The sequence below is a fragment of the Musa acuminata genome, chromosome BXJ2-4 (assembly GCF_036884655.1).
Source record: "Musa acuminata AAA Group cultivar baxijiao chromosome BXJ2-4, Cavendish_Baxijiao_AAA, whole genome shotgun sequence".
Taxonomy (NCBI): domain Eukaryota; kingdom Viridiplantae; phylum Streptophyta; class Magnoliopsida; order Zingiberales; family Musaceae; genus Musa; species Musa acuminata.
Window position 1 is genome coordinate 2,609,985 of NC_088341.1, and position 14,410 is coordinate 2,624,394.

The window sequence follows — 14,410 nt, forward strand, 5'->3', positions numbered from 1 at the left end:
TGCAAGTAGTTAGCTTTGGTATTCCTATGCAAATAAATAGGATAATAACAAAATCATAATATCTTATGTTCATGAGATTTAACATAATTTTACGTAGACAGTTTATGACGTAACGTAATCCTTTATTTATTTATTTTTCATTCGAAATCGTTATGGGATGTACAGATGATCATATAAAAATTATGAAAGGATTAGTGACTTAAATGGACATACATTAGCTACTCTTAATATAAAGGAACTATGGTTTTGTCTTTGCTGTTCCATTAACATTTCTCATTCATGGAGTGTGAGCTAAATGAGATAGATTTGCTTGACTAGGGCACAGTATTCATACTGACTAATAGATGATCTCATATTCATACTCACCAACTCAACTCGGTAACGTTGACCACCGGCCATAAAAATTCATTGTTACCAATGTGAAAAACACCCTTCTTTAAGGCCATTTGCTACATCAATAGTCAAACTCTTAACAGATGACTCCAAATCGAGTCCCAAACTTGACATGAATTGGTGGGAAAATGATCGGGTGATTGGAACACTGCAACATATTCTATTCTATATACGTGTAATGTGATTGATGTTGCACAAGTCAAACATAGCTGTGTTTAGTTCACGCCTACATTTCTTGACATCCCCATCTTTCGACTTCAACATTTCTTGGCACTCATAAATAATCATAATCAAAACACATATTGTACTTTTTATCATTATTCAAACAATTTTTCTGTCAAAAAATTTTAATATCGTTCACATCTGAGCAAATCAAAATATGGAGCGCAAAAGAAAATTTATCCCTCCACATATAAAAAATAAGACTTAAAGTTCTTAGCAAATTGACTTCAAGTATAAAAAATACTTGAGCATGGCATATGCATCCCAAAACAATACATGAAGCATCAATCTTACTAGCAACAAAACCAATAGACAGTTGTGGTCTCAAGCTCCATCAAGTCATGAATATTATTCAATGATACTAAAAGTAGGAGTTTGGGTAGCCAATCTAAGTGGAATTAGTGGATTGATTTGTATTAGACTGAGAATAGTGAGATTTAAACTATGGATACTCCAACTTAGCCTGTTCTCATGATCTTGTTTACCCATTAATGATGAGATTTAACCTATGGACAGCAATTGGGCCATAAGCCGGTTTATTTGGGCCGGATTTTGAACTGGTATTGGGCCCAAATATGACATATATGACCGTTAATGTTTAAAGTACATATGAGACCGAAGCTAATATACAAATTAGCGGCATGAAGAGAAAGAAGAACTTAAAAGAAGCTGCAGCAGATCAGTCATCTCTTGGAGCGATAGTAAAGATCTTTCTCTTTCTTCTACCTGAGAGATGGCAGTACTTTTCTTCGTCAGATGAACTGGCGAAGAACCGAGTCTATATCCTTCACAAGATCCTTCACCGTCGTCGAGAATCCCTCTTCAATCTGCACCGAACACAACCAAACCAGAAATCATATTGCCGTTAGCGTTCCATCCAGAAGAACAAGAGTCAGATGCATTGCCTGCGCGGTCACTGCTATATTGAGAGAAGAGGCAGCAAACGGCATGGCGCTGGTGTTGACGACGGAGAGGTGGTGCTTCTCGATCTCGGACAGCACCTTCACAAACAGCCCCTTTCTCTTCTCGCACTGAATCCTCACCAGGATGGAGGAGTTCCCGTCCAGACTGGCTGTGATCTTGGGAAAGGCACGAGAGGAAGGGTTTGCCTCGGAGCTTGAGATATGGTGGCAGGCGCGGAGGTGCTCGGACTTCTCGACGAGGTTGGTGGATGCAACAGTCTTCTCTGAAGCCTTCTCCTCCAAGGTTTTCACCTTCTCCTCTAGCTGCCTAATGTAGTTGATTGCATCTCCCAGCAGCGAGACCTTGTCAGTCTGCCAGATAAAGATGGCCGAACTGCATCAGAGCTAATAATACTCGAGTGATACCTCGGAAAATTTTAAGGTGACATTGAATCAAACTATTACGATAAGACAATAAATCATATATTTTGTGTAGTTACAGATTAATGGAAGGAATATGATGTATATAATTTGTTTATGTCAAAGAAGCTTAAAATGATGCGTCTGAGAGTTGATATGCGAGCAAAACAAATCATGCAGAATAGGGATGAAAAGAATCTGTACCTTCTTTAATCCAGGGATGATTGTGGATAATTCTAAGAACTGCTGCTTGAGTCGATCTCGTCGCTTCCTCTCAGCAATGACATGGTCTTGAGCACAAGAGGGCGGCCTGCTCCCCATGCTTATCCTCTCCGGTCTTTGGAAGTCCCGTGTGTTCTCTCTCCATGTTGAGCCACGAGGAATTAAACTCCTGATCACGTTCGTTGGCTCCACAACTCCTTTCGCAGAATTCACACACAGTTGTGGTGGATCATGCAATGAATCCTGGTTATCAAACGAGAGAAAGCTGGAGGACGCTTGAGGCAGCTCAACCGAGACATCGCCTCCGGTAACAGCGACGATGGGTCTCCCAAAAGAAACGTCCGCGAATGAGCAGCTGGCGCTATTGAAGTCGCTGCTCCTGGATGATTCGAAGGGAAGGCAAGAGGCGTAGTTTGGCGACGGGAGGGGGTCATGGAACTCCTCATAAAGTGATTCCATGATTTGGTTTACCGTGAACTGGTCCAGAGAAATCATCTCAGACTGGTCGATGAAGGAAAGATGGTCACTTTCCTGTAGAGATGATTGACGCTGTACATCAGGTGGCCCTTGGCAGGATGATTTATCCATCTCAGATCAGATGCTTCCTTCTGCGATACAACGAAGAGATCTCCCACAACTGAGGAGTAGTCAAAAGCAATATGACTTGCAGTTAAACACTGTTCAAAAATCATCTCTTTTGTTATCAGAAAAGATCAGCATCAACAGTGAGAAAAAATCGCATCACAAGACCATGAAATCAAACAAGAAGAAAAGAAGTATGTTATTCTCCAAGTAACAAAAGAGAGAAAGGAAAGTCTACTCCCCACCGTAACGAAGTGGAGATGTGAAGAGAAGATTCCTTCTTTCAGATCGCAGAGAACGCTCCGTTGGTCCTCCTCATATTCTTGGAGCATTTACTCGTGTGAACACTGCCGACTCTTTTCCTGGCCACTGTTCCAGTGAAGGCTTTGCCGTCGTCTTATGCGCACAATTAAGTCTTCGCCGCGCACGCCGATACGCCCGCAAGGTAATTTTTCTTCCACGGGACGTGGTGCGGTCTTCCGCAGTCATGGCAGCCGTTGGATGGACAGATTTGACTTGATGAGTATGCTGATAAAAGAAGGCCCGGTGATGAGCTAATGCTGAGTTGAGATGCCCGAGAGAGATGACCGGGTGCTCCTTGTCACTGTATCTCTTGAGTGGAAGAAAGAAATGAAGAGAATCGATCACTAGCTTTGCCATCATGGATATGATTATTATGTATGTATCATTCATATAGTATCTCTAAGCATCGAACGCAAATATAATCATGGAATTTTCTCAAAGTTTTTTCGAATTAAATGTTTCTCTAGCCCTTCTACGTGAATGGTTGTGGCGCCCTTTTACTAGTAATTATCGTCAGCATTCCAACTCTGCTCCTGGCGAATGCACCCAAAAACTAGTGATCATATTCCTGAAAGATGCATTGGCATTAAATTTCTGCACAGACAAGTGGTTTCTGCCCGCACTCTCATCTTCATCACTATCACAGTTATCATCCTCGTGATGCTTGCATACTTCCAACAGTTGTCTAGTTGTTTAAAGCACTTGGATCAAGTACTCAAGCATCGTCGAAAACATCAAAGCTTCAGAATCTGTATTCACCATCAAAATGGATGAAATGCTCAGGTTTCAGTAAGCCTGCATGTCATTGTTCCAACTAAACTACGTATGGGGGAGCTGAGTCAACAAAGCGTGAGTGGGACGTATGACGATCACGTCGAAATTTGCTGCATGAAGTCCATGTCTGAAAGAGTGCGAAGTCTGCACAGGGACGGCCAAGCGGAGGCAAGCCAATCACGTAATCTACCTAATCGAGCGGGGGGAGTAGGGAAAGCGAAGGGGGCTCGGCCTTTAGTGTCTCTCGCTTTTGGTCGTTCCCCGAGTCCCTCTCCTTCGCTTTCAGAAAAGATTTGGAGCTTGTTTGTTTCCTGGAGACGTGAGAGAGGCCGCCGCAGATTCGTTGTTAAAGTCCATTTGACCGCTTGCTTGTTAAAGTCCAGCCTTCGATTGGTTATATGTGTTGCTAGTGAATCGTCAACCGAGCATGCAGCAAAGACAAAGTGTCTTGTTGATCTCCAGCAAACAAGGCAAATACTAACACCCACGTTAATGCACGAACTGTACAAATTGGATTTGGATGCGCTTCTCCGGTACCAAAACGCATGTTCAAGTTCCACTTGAACTATAGGATCCTTCTGCTGTGGAATGTTCTTCCTCCTCCGTATCGATGCAGTCTCTGGTTGGCTTTGCTCTCTAATAATACACGTAATATTTTGATGGCAGAGATCTTGGAATTCTCTATACTTGTTGCGCAATAGGATGTAACATTGCAGTCAACTTAATAGAACTCTGTGCAAATCTGATATAGTATGTGCAATCATGTTGCCCGTTGCAAGTTGCAGCAGGTAAGCTGAGAAAACAAATAAGCAAAACTGGCATCTGCGTACTACTGTCTGCTTGTTTCATGTTGACTTCTGATATGAAGAAGAGAACAAACAGCTAAGCGTATGAGTTACGAGGTTTCTACTTTGATATGTCATGCTCGAGTCTGGTTGCACCTACCTTCATCACATATATCCCCATCAGTTCTTAACTCACTGCAAATCCAGTACCATCTTTTCCTGCATTAGAATCATTTGACAAGTTGTAAAGCTTGCAAGATTAGGTTAAACTTTTGATGATACGTGCATTGTTCAGCTTTAAATTTGCTCCAATCATGTCGAACTCCTCTTGGCACTAATTTGTGGGTTTGACGCATCTCAGTCTGTACCTCATTGTGATTATTTACACTCACAGTACAACCTCACGAAGGACGGCGTGTAGACAGCACAAAGCACGCTCTACCTGACCAGCAATTGTTCTTCCGATATAAGAGAAGTGCTAAGGACGTGTGAATGAGGAGGTCTCTGCTTGCAAGTGCCCTTCGGCATTCTAATCATAATTAAGATCTGATTAAGACAATGCTATTGGAAGTCCCCTTGACAAAATGAAGCCCAATTTGGACAGCCCATTGAAGGCCCAACTCAAACTTGTGTGTAGCTTTCAAAGATCGATCCCCATTTGGAAGCAGGTTGGGTAATGAACTCGAGTCAATTTACGCTGACCCGAATCCGATAGGATCTGAGCTCCACCGAAACGACACGATGCCCAAGCAATTCCCAAAGCCAGTCATGCGTACTCCTCTAGGGTTCAAATAAGAGAGGTTGGATGAGTATCGCTCCGGCTCGTAGCTCCCTTCGCCGCCAAACCTCCTGTTCTCCTCTCGCAGAACACTCGGTGAGTCTCCTCCGGCCCCTCTCCCCCAGTTCCCGCTTCAGGCAATCCCTCCACCTCGTTAACTGTTATCTGTATACTAGATCCGTGATCTGATATGGTGGTGATTATTTCGTATTTATTTTCTTTGATTTTTGCGTGCCGATTTGTTTCCGTGGAGCGTCTGCTAACGTTGTCATGATTTCTTGAAGGTTTGAGGAGGGAAGAGAAATTCGTCCGAACAATGAGGTAATGTCGATTCTGATTAAGCTATCTTTTTTTCCTGTTTGATCGGCGTTCTTGTTGTTGTAGCTTGATACAGTCTTATTCCGAAATGTACTGCTTATTGTTGCTTTAGAGAATTTCACGAGTAGCGTAAACGATTTTTTGCATCGTTATAATTTTGCAGCATGTAGACAGATGAATAGATTGTGGGTGATTTGCTCTTTTTCCAGATCATTTAGATGCGTAAACAAATTAAAGGAGATTCTTAGGCGGACACGGTCATCTTTTGCCTTAGTTTGTTTTGTATTCTCTATTAACAATTGCTAGGTTCTTATAAGCTGTTGCTCGTTTTCTGTTCATGACATTTGATTTGACGTATGAAATAAGAAATATTTCTTATGGATAGCACGCCTATAACATTCCAGTATGATCGTTTGACCACATTGAACAGACTTTTCACTAGGTTGTACGCAGACTATTGTTATAACAAATACATTTTGATTCAATTTTTGGGAGAAAGAACTTTGGCCTTTTATGTTTTTAGTGTCCTCACTTGGTGGATTTCATTTTCTTTTAGTTGTTTGAGGATTTTGTTTATGTCATATTTTGGTTGTTCGATCTGGAAGGTGATTCAGATCCAACTGTGACCCTTTTCCGTATATGTCACAGGTTGATTAGGAGTGAGAGCGTTGAATCTTTTGACCGAGACCCTAAAAGACTACGTTGGGAGCATGCCCGACAAAGTCCTTTCGATGCTTAAGTTAGCAATAAGTTTCGGAAGATTCAGTTTAATACAGAATCTAAAGAGTCTGATTAGATCAGAGATGGTTAAGTTGCCCAATGGCAGAGCACCTGGGGTCTTTATAGTATCATAAGTCGCCATGAGAATTGGGGGAGCGTTCATAAGAATCAGAGTTGGAGATTCAACACAGTGACCCAAGTTATCCAATCATTCTTGTGTATTTAATTGTGCCTCGAATCCGAATATCTCGGAGTCATTAATGATTTATCTGTCGATTCAAATGTCCTTAAATGCGGTGCCAAGGTGTCGACCACATCATTTAGGTGATCATGTGTCGTAGAGTTGGCCGTCATGTGTTATTGAGATGCCAACAGCCTGCCAGGTGTCATTTCCTCATATCAGTTTATTTTTTTCATTTTTGTTATTTAATATCTACTCTTCTAATTTATAAACCTTATAGCTTGTTGCATCAGTTGTTCCTTGGGAATCAGATTTGAGTCAGATTGCTACATAGCATGAGAAATCGTTATCTTATGTGATCTTGTTTTCTTTATTTACAATGCAATTTCACAATCATGTTAACATATTCTGCTCTTAATTTGAAATCTCCTATTTCCATTTTGCAGAAATTGTTTTGAATTGTCATTTTACTTATTTCCATTTTTGTTATTTAATATCTACTCTTCTAATTTATAAGCCATTTATCTTGTTGCATCAGTTGTTCCTTGGGAATCTTGTTTTCTTTATTGACATATTCTACTCTTCATTTGAAATCTCCTATTTCCACTTTGCAGAAATTGTTTTGAATTGTCATTTTTTACTTGTGTTCTAGTTAATTTACATTTTACAGTGACTAGGGAATCTTCATACTTTTGTTTAATTGTATTTATCATGTGTAACTTACCTTTTTAGTATGTTGTTACTGTTGCAGCAAGTTACAAAGTGATGTTCTGAGAGAAGCAATCTCCCAGGTTGTTGGTGATTCTCGGGAAAAGAAACGCAAATTCACTGAAACAGTAGAGTTGCAAATTGGGCTGAAAAATTATGACCCTCAAAAAGACAAGAGATTCAGTGGGTCTGTGAAGTTACCTCACATTCCTCGCCCCAAAATGAAGGTTTGCATGCTTGGGGATGCTCAACATGTTGAGGAGGTAAATTCTTGTGTATTTATTTGGTATAGGAATTATTTAGAGGGTCCTGCTGGAAAGTATTTGAGTCCATCAGAGTTCTAGTTTGTACTACAGTACTACTATAATTGTGAACCGTCCTATTATTAGCTCTATGTTTATGCTCTGCTGTACAAGTCAATTTTGCAATTCTCACTTCATGATTGATACAAATGCCAGGACATCTTTTACTATCCCATTGTGATCAACTATCTATTTGATGATGTTAGGGGTTAGTAATTATTAATTAAAGTTACAACTTACAAAGACTAATGCATTTAGCCCCATGAATCATATCAAATGCTTATACATGTGTCATTCTGATGTCTATCCACCATTTGATTATAAATTTGGAGTGTTGCATTCTTCGAACTATAATTACAATCAATGTGTCATTATGCATTTTAAGTATATTTTCACCTTATTTCAACATCAATTAAAAATCTTGTTCATGTACATGAAAGACTCATGTGATTTTTTTTCATAATTCATACTCTCTTCTTGTGTAATCAGATTAAGATTCTTGCCTCGTTTTGATTCTCGTCACTTCACGCTCTTCAATTTAGTATGTTGTATCAATTCTTTCCATTGTCACCTCCAGGCTGAGAAGATAGGACTCGACTACATGGATGTTGAAAGTTTAAAAAAGATGAACAAAAATAAGAAGTTGGTTAAAAAACTCGCTAAGAAGTACCACGCTTTCCTAGCATCAGAAGCTATCATCAAACAGATTCCTCGTCTCCTTGGACCTGGTCTTAACAAGGCAGGCAAGTACTATTGCTTTTAACTCTTATTGCATGTTCAATGTCTTCAACTGTGTTTTTGTCACAAAAATTCATACCATAGTTTTAATCATTATAATTATTTTTTTTATTTTTCTCATTGTTTCTTGTTTGTAAAAAGTGAATATTAATGTCGCCACTAACATAGTCAAACAATGGTGATCAGTCTATTCTTGTGAGTTAAACTGGTTGCTTTACACACATGTACATATATGGAAGTGGTTATTTTATAAAATTATCTAAAACTATGTATATAAGATGCCGTTGTATAAACATTTATTGGATTGTTATGATTGGATAGTATCGTACGTGGAAGAATGTAATCATTCATTTTAGCTGTAATTTTGGGAAGTTTGACAATCATGTATTTGTAATTATTTAACTTGTTTGAACCCTAGAATAGCTTTTAGGCCCTTCGAGAATTAATTCTTTTGATTCATCTGCTTATTGGAATGAAATCTTTTAGGTGTTTCCATATAAGAACCAAAAATAATTCTATGTTGATGGCGCTGCCATTAGTATTACATTGTTTTTGTTTGGGATTGATCATTATGATCTCACTGTGATCCTATATGAGAATGTTCACTGTGTTTTTTGCCAACTAGTTACTTCTCCGTCTTCTCTTTCTCAGTCTCTAGGTAACAACGACAGCTTGAGCACTTTGTTAAGAGTTAGGAAATTATTCTCTCTGTAAATGATCTCCTATTTCCTGGACTTTGTTAAATTGTTAGGAACTTATGAACAATGTTAGGTAGGTACACTGTTGAGTAGGAACTGCATATTTGATGTGTCCTTTTATCTTCATGATCATATTTATCAATCATAAGATATATTTTTTAATTTTAATATTCGGCAAGCGCGTAGTGCCTCGGATGTTTTGGCACTTTGGTGCCTTTTAGCGTCTAGTGCTTTTCAAAATACTGTTTTAAAACAAAGATTAAAACAAGGCTCTTAACTGCTGGATTGCCACTGTTCTACCATTGTCCTTTATTTGCATTACAGCTTTGGTAGATCCAATCTCTATCAGGTCGGCCTTGAAATGTTGCTATGGGTTTGAAGAATTTTTATCATGTGTGCATGTATGTGTTGGTTACTCTTATTGAATTCATGTCTCCATACTCCATTGTCCAATCTCCTTGTATATATCCTGATGCAGGGAGTCTGTTCATCTATATATTTAATTTTGAACTTCTCTGGGTACATGTGACTTGTTATGCAGGGAAGTTCCCCACGTTGGTTACTCACCAGGAATCTTTGGAGGCAAAAGTTAATGAGACAAAAGCAATGGTGAAATTTCAACTTAAGAAGGTTCTTTGCATGGGTGTTGCAGTGGGTAACTGTGCTATGGAGGAGAAGCAGATCTTTCAGAATGTTCAACTCAGCGTCAATTTTCTTGTGTCTTTGCTGAAGAAGAACTGGCAAAATGTGCGTTTTTTCAACAACTTTAATTGAATTATTGCATGTTATTTGATGGTTGTATTATATCTGTGTTTCAGTCTGCTTCAAAACTAATCAAACAATCTGTATGCTTTTGCTTATGTAAAATTACCATTGTCTTGTGCTATTTCCAATTAAATAAGCAATTTTGGTTTTCTGTTTTAATGGTACTACAATCCTTTTTCCATATGATGCTAATAAAAATTTATTTGCAGATTTAAATAAGAAAATTGATATCCCACTAATTGTTATTTTTTTGGGTGGTTAGAATATTCAAGTTTGGTTCGTCCCATAGAAAAGTCGAACAACAATTTTGTTGCATTTTGAACATGTATTTGTAGGATTAAGTGTTTCGTCGATCTAAGTTAAATTCATCTTTGCAGCTTATATAGCCTTGGGATCTTGGTGTTCACGATGACTATTTTTTTTATCCGTGTCATCTTTCTTTAGATTTCCAACTATGAGTTTATTATCATAATCTCAACGTTGTTTGTTTACTCTGTCAATTATAGAGTGGAGAGTACATCAAATTTTGTGCATCACTATTCACTCCGCAATGTTCTTACATACAGGTCAGGTGCTTGTACTTGAAGAGCACCATGGGGAAGCCATACCGAGTATTCTAGTTGGCTCCTTGCTCAGGCTAGTGACTGATGAACTGAAAGATCTTTGCTCTCTGTTACCTTTCATATTTACATCTATTATCAATTTTTTGTTATTGAGGGCACCAAACACTGATGGAGAATTTATTCTGTGTCTAAAATCAAATTTTTGTTTATTAAGAAATAGCAAATAGGTGGGGATGCAAACACTTACAGGATATTCTTATTCTGCTTCTAAAAGTTTGGATTTAATGCATTGTTGTGGACTCTCATGATTAGGGCATATTATGCATTGCATCTTTGCATTATTTGGACTTCTTGTCAAAAGTTTAACAAGTTGAGATATAACTCAAAAGCACACAATCTTCTGAAGGCATGCAGCACTTAGACTACTGGAGTAATGAGTTGTTAGCTTGCTTGCGCAGCAAGGCCGGGCTGTGGCGTTTTCTCCTCCAAACTCCGTAAGCTGGCTTTTACAGTATCCTCTGCTATCATCATTTTGGAGAACTCCTCATGGTTATACTGCACTTGGTTCCTCCCGCCAAATTCCACAGGTAACACGTCAAGGTCGAAGTGCTTGCGCAGGAGCTCCATGCTCTCTTTGTTCTTGGGGTAAATGAACTTCGCCTTTAGAAAGGTTTTGGAATCCAGGAAATATTTCACCACCTGCCGATGAGCAGAAACATATTAATCGTTCGTTTGTTTGTTTTTTTTTTTGTTAATTTGTTTCTTGGAAGTTTATTGGAGAGTGAGATTAGTACCTTCCAAAAGGTCTCAAAGATTCTTGGAGGGTTGTAGAGAAATCCAACAGCAAGCCTCTCGGGGTAGTGACACTGCAAAATGTTTGCAGTCTCTCGAGCAGTCTTAATCGGCGAGTTGCTCAATGACCACCCGGTGAAGTCTATCAGACACACCATTTGCTCTTGATCCTCCGGTAAACTGAGGAGAGCATTCTCTAGGACATACACCAGATGCCTGAGTTGGTTGTCATGTGAGGATGTGTTCTGCAACCTGAACACGGTTAGAACTCTGTTCTTGCACATACATCAGTGTGTTCATATATAATTAATCGAACTACCTGTTTTGCTGGTCTCATCACTATAATTGTCCTTCCCTCGCGATCATGAAAATTTGCTCTATACAATTTCCCTGTTTCGCTTTCAGTGGCGACTTCATGCTGGACGAATCATATGTATTACTTCGACAATTAAGCTGCCAAGAGAAATGAAGAAGATGGAGTGGAGCTCACCCAAAGAATCTCCTCTGGCTTGTAAGTCGTTCTCCACTTGAGTGTTTCTTCCAACATTTTCTTTGACTTGTCCACGTTCCAGTTGCGAGCTTCCAAGTATCTTCTCAGGCATGCATCGGTGCAGAATGTTAAGCTACTTCCGGATAAAGGGCCAATCGCAGCTCTCAGCTCTTTGATCTGTTCAGAAGAATACTTATATATGGAAGCTTATAGAGGAATCCGCTAATCCAACTAATATATGAAAGCTTATGTACGATCCAATGGCTGCGTGCACATCATGATCATTGATCCTATGACCGAAAAACTGGCTTATTAGCTAATTTATTTCAACAAAAATAGAACTGTGATTGAATTCATAAATAGTAGACAATCATATCTCTGATAAAAGACATAAAGAGTCAATATCTGAAACTCTAGTAGGTGATTGGAAATCGGCATACTCAATTTCTTTTACCTGTGATGCCGGAATGCTCATCATTATCAACTACTTACCATCCGCAAAATTATACTCTGAAGTCATAAACTTTTGAGTCATTTAGATAGAGGATTATGAAGACAATATGCTTAGATGTGTTTGCTTACCTTTTGTTCTTGATCCTTAGCATCGTGTTCCTGGTTATCATGAGAATTGTGCTTCTTCCTGAACATGATTGTTCTTGCAGTCGAGTCGGAGATCCACCTGATGAAGACAATATGCTTTATTAGAATGCTAATAGCTCAAGAGAACTTGCGGATTCATGTTAAGACACAAAATCAAAGTTTATATTCGTGAGTGGAAAAGAATTGTGATCTCAACAGTCTTAATGCAGTTCTATATCATATCAGTACAAGACATGATGATCTCTTAGATCTCAGTGGGTGCCATAGAAAATAAACTCTTACCTGTTTCAACTGTCTCAGCTATATCTCATCAACAATGGAATCGGGTAGTCTGAGGAGATTATGCAGCAGAGGCTTTCTGAAATGGATATCAGTAACGGATGTGTCGCAGACCGCAGTCGCTTGTTGTATGTGATATGGAAGATGGAATTGGGTTATGCTTTTGCTGTGATATGGAAGATGGAATTGGGTTATGCAGCAAAAGCTTTCAGAAATGGGTAGCAGACCGCAGTTGCTTGTTGTATGTGATAAGGAAGATTAGTTCGATGGTAGAAAGAACTAATAGTTGGTCTGAATTCAATCCTTCCCCAGAAAAAAAAAAAGAGTTATAGAAGCAGAATGAAACACTTGGCCATCCATAGACTCGGTCATCTAAGAAGAGTATGTTGACTAAACGCTACACAATTATAATATTGTATTGTCTTCTCTTAGAAGGGTTGACCAAAGGCACTCTGCTTTTCTTCCAATTTGGCGTTCTACCAACTACGAAACCCTGAGAAGCTTCATCTCTGGACATGCATGAAGAGCAAGAAAAGATGGCAAGATTTGGCCTTTGGTTTGTTTCTCGACCAACCCATTCGGATTTACTTGTGTCAGGCGAAGCACAGAACCTAAAGAAGAAGCCTGCATTCTCCATGCAACAACTCCTCCCTAAATGGACGCAGATACGAGACAGCTCGATCTCAAAGATGAGATGAACTTCCTTCGTGTAACTCCAAATCTATACATCGATGTTCATAAAAATAATAATAATAAAGGGACAAAGAGAGACTGAGAACCGTACCTGAAATGCTTCGAGAAGAAACACGGAACAGAGAGAGAAGAGCAGAGTCGTTGGTGGCTTCCAGAGGAGGCGAACCCAAAACGAGCAATAGGAAGAAGCGGTCGGTGGAAGGAATTCAATTAATTCATACTGAAAATGACACAATTAATATTAAGTTTTACCAAGAAAGTTAATGGATTTCTATTAATTCATGTTGTTTTTTTTATAGGGTTAAGATTTAATTTTCTCTCAATAATCTTGGATGAAAAAAAGGATTCTGATTACATTTACTCACACTCGAAGATAAAATTAGAAATATTAAAAAATAATAATTTTAAAAAGGAAATGAAGATGGAAAAGAGATAATTCATTACTGTAAAAACTGACACGAATTAAAGGCTAAGAAGTGACGGACAGAGAATTGAAGTATGTGGACACAACAAAGTCAATTCAATGCCATTACGAAGAAAGAGAAAGGTCGGTCAGCATAGGCATCGGTTGCTGCGATGGAGATTTGGATGGCGGCATTTGATCACCAAATAGTTTATGTTTACGAAAAATTCGACTATTATTTCGAGGATCTATCTATCTTATCAGGAAATACGAGTCATGCAATTTATGTCTTTTAGTTTATGTGTTGATTAATAATCGAGCACATGACCGGAATATTTTCAGCAATCTCTTTTAATTCATAATACTTGATGTGAAAACTTCGAGAAAATGGGTTCGGAAAGGTCTGAACACCATATGTTCTACGATTAATGAAACATCAATGAACTGATTCGACACTTCATCAAATAGATAATAACAAATTCAGCCTATTATTTTTCTTGCTGAAATGGAGAGAAAATATTGAAATAAAAAAAAAAATCTATATATATATATAAAGATTAACAATTAAAAATATACCACACAGCCAACACAAAATTAAAAAAAATTAATTAGAAAGAGTAAAAAAAAAAAAAAGAGTTTGGTTCTTCTTTATATATCATATGTATTTCTAAGTTTTAGCGAAGAGAGATATGAAGAATATTTTGTGCACTCCAAAAAAGAGAGAAGGCTTTTAGCATTAAAAAAAATCATAGAGATCAATAATCAAGAATATATTGGAC

General features: G+C 38.5%; 3 protein-coding genes across 6 annotated transcripts; 1 reads left to right on the top strand and 2 right to left on the bottom strand.

Moving 5' to 3' along the window:
- Positions 1–1,367: 1,367 nt before the first annotated feature.
- On the bottom strand, positions 1,368–2,747 carry LOC103980490 (transcription factor bHLH18-like). The gene is made up of 3 exons (XM_009396929.2): positions 2,142–2,747; positions 1,521–1,889; positions 1,368–1,442 (listed from the first exon to the last, which is right to left on the bottom strand). Exons 1-3 carry the CDS (start codon positions 2,745–2,747, stop codon positions 1,368–1,370), a joined length of 1,050 nt encoding a protein of 349 aa, XP_009395204.2.
- Positions 2,748–5,336: 2,589 nt separating this feature from the next.
- LOC135609471 (large ribosomal subunit protein uL1-like) lies at positions 5,337–11,078 on the top strand. Of its 3 annotated transcripts, XM_065102783.1 has the most exons (7): positions 5,337–5,477; positions 5,666–5,702; positions 7,352–7,571; positions 8,188–8,353; positions 9,588–9,793; positions 10,378–10,447; positions 10,833–11,078. In XM_065102783.1, exons 2-6 carry the CDS (start codon positions 5,698–5,700, stop codon positions 10,429–10,431), a joined length of 651 nt encoding a protein of 216 aa, XP_064958855.1. In that variant the 5' UTR covers positions 5,337–5,477; positions 5,666–5,697; the 3' UTR covers positions 10,432–10,447; positions 10,833–11,078. The 3 variants fall into 3 exon arrangements, with proteins under 3 accessions (XP_064958855.1, XP_064958853.1, XP_064958854.1); XM_065102781.1 differs by lacking the exon at positions 10,833–11,078 and having other exon boundaries at positions 5,339–5,477; positions 10,378–10,690; XM_065102782.1 differs by lacking the exon at positions 10,833–11,078 and having other exon boundaries at positions 5,399–5,518; positions 10,378–10,690.
- Positions 10,683–13,419, bottom strand: LOC103980193 (uncharacterized). 2 transcript variants are annotated; one of them, XM_065102778.1, is made up of 6 exons: positions 13,320–13,419; positions 12,239–12,335; positions 11,657–11,833; positions 11,486–11,584; positions 11,169–11,411; positions 10,683–11,073 (listed from the first exon to the last, which is right to left on the bottom strand). In XM_065102778.1, the coding sequence occupies exons 2-6, from the start codon at positions 12,302–12,304 to the stop codon at positions 10,816–10,818; spliced, it is 843 nt and encodes a 280-aa protein (XP_064958850.1). In that variant the 5' UTR covers positions 12,305–12,335; positions 13,320–13,419; the 3' UTR covers positions 10,683–10,815. The 2 variants fall into 2 exon arrangements, with proteins under 2 accessions (XP_064958850.1, XP_064958851.1); XM_065102779.1 differs by lacking the exon at positions 13,320–13,419 and adding an exon at positions 12,539–12,678.
- Between the last annotated feature and the right edge of the window lie 991 nt (positions 13,420–14,410).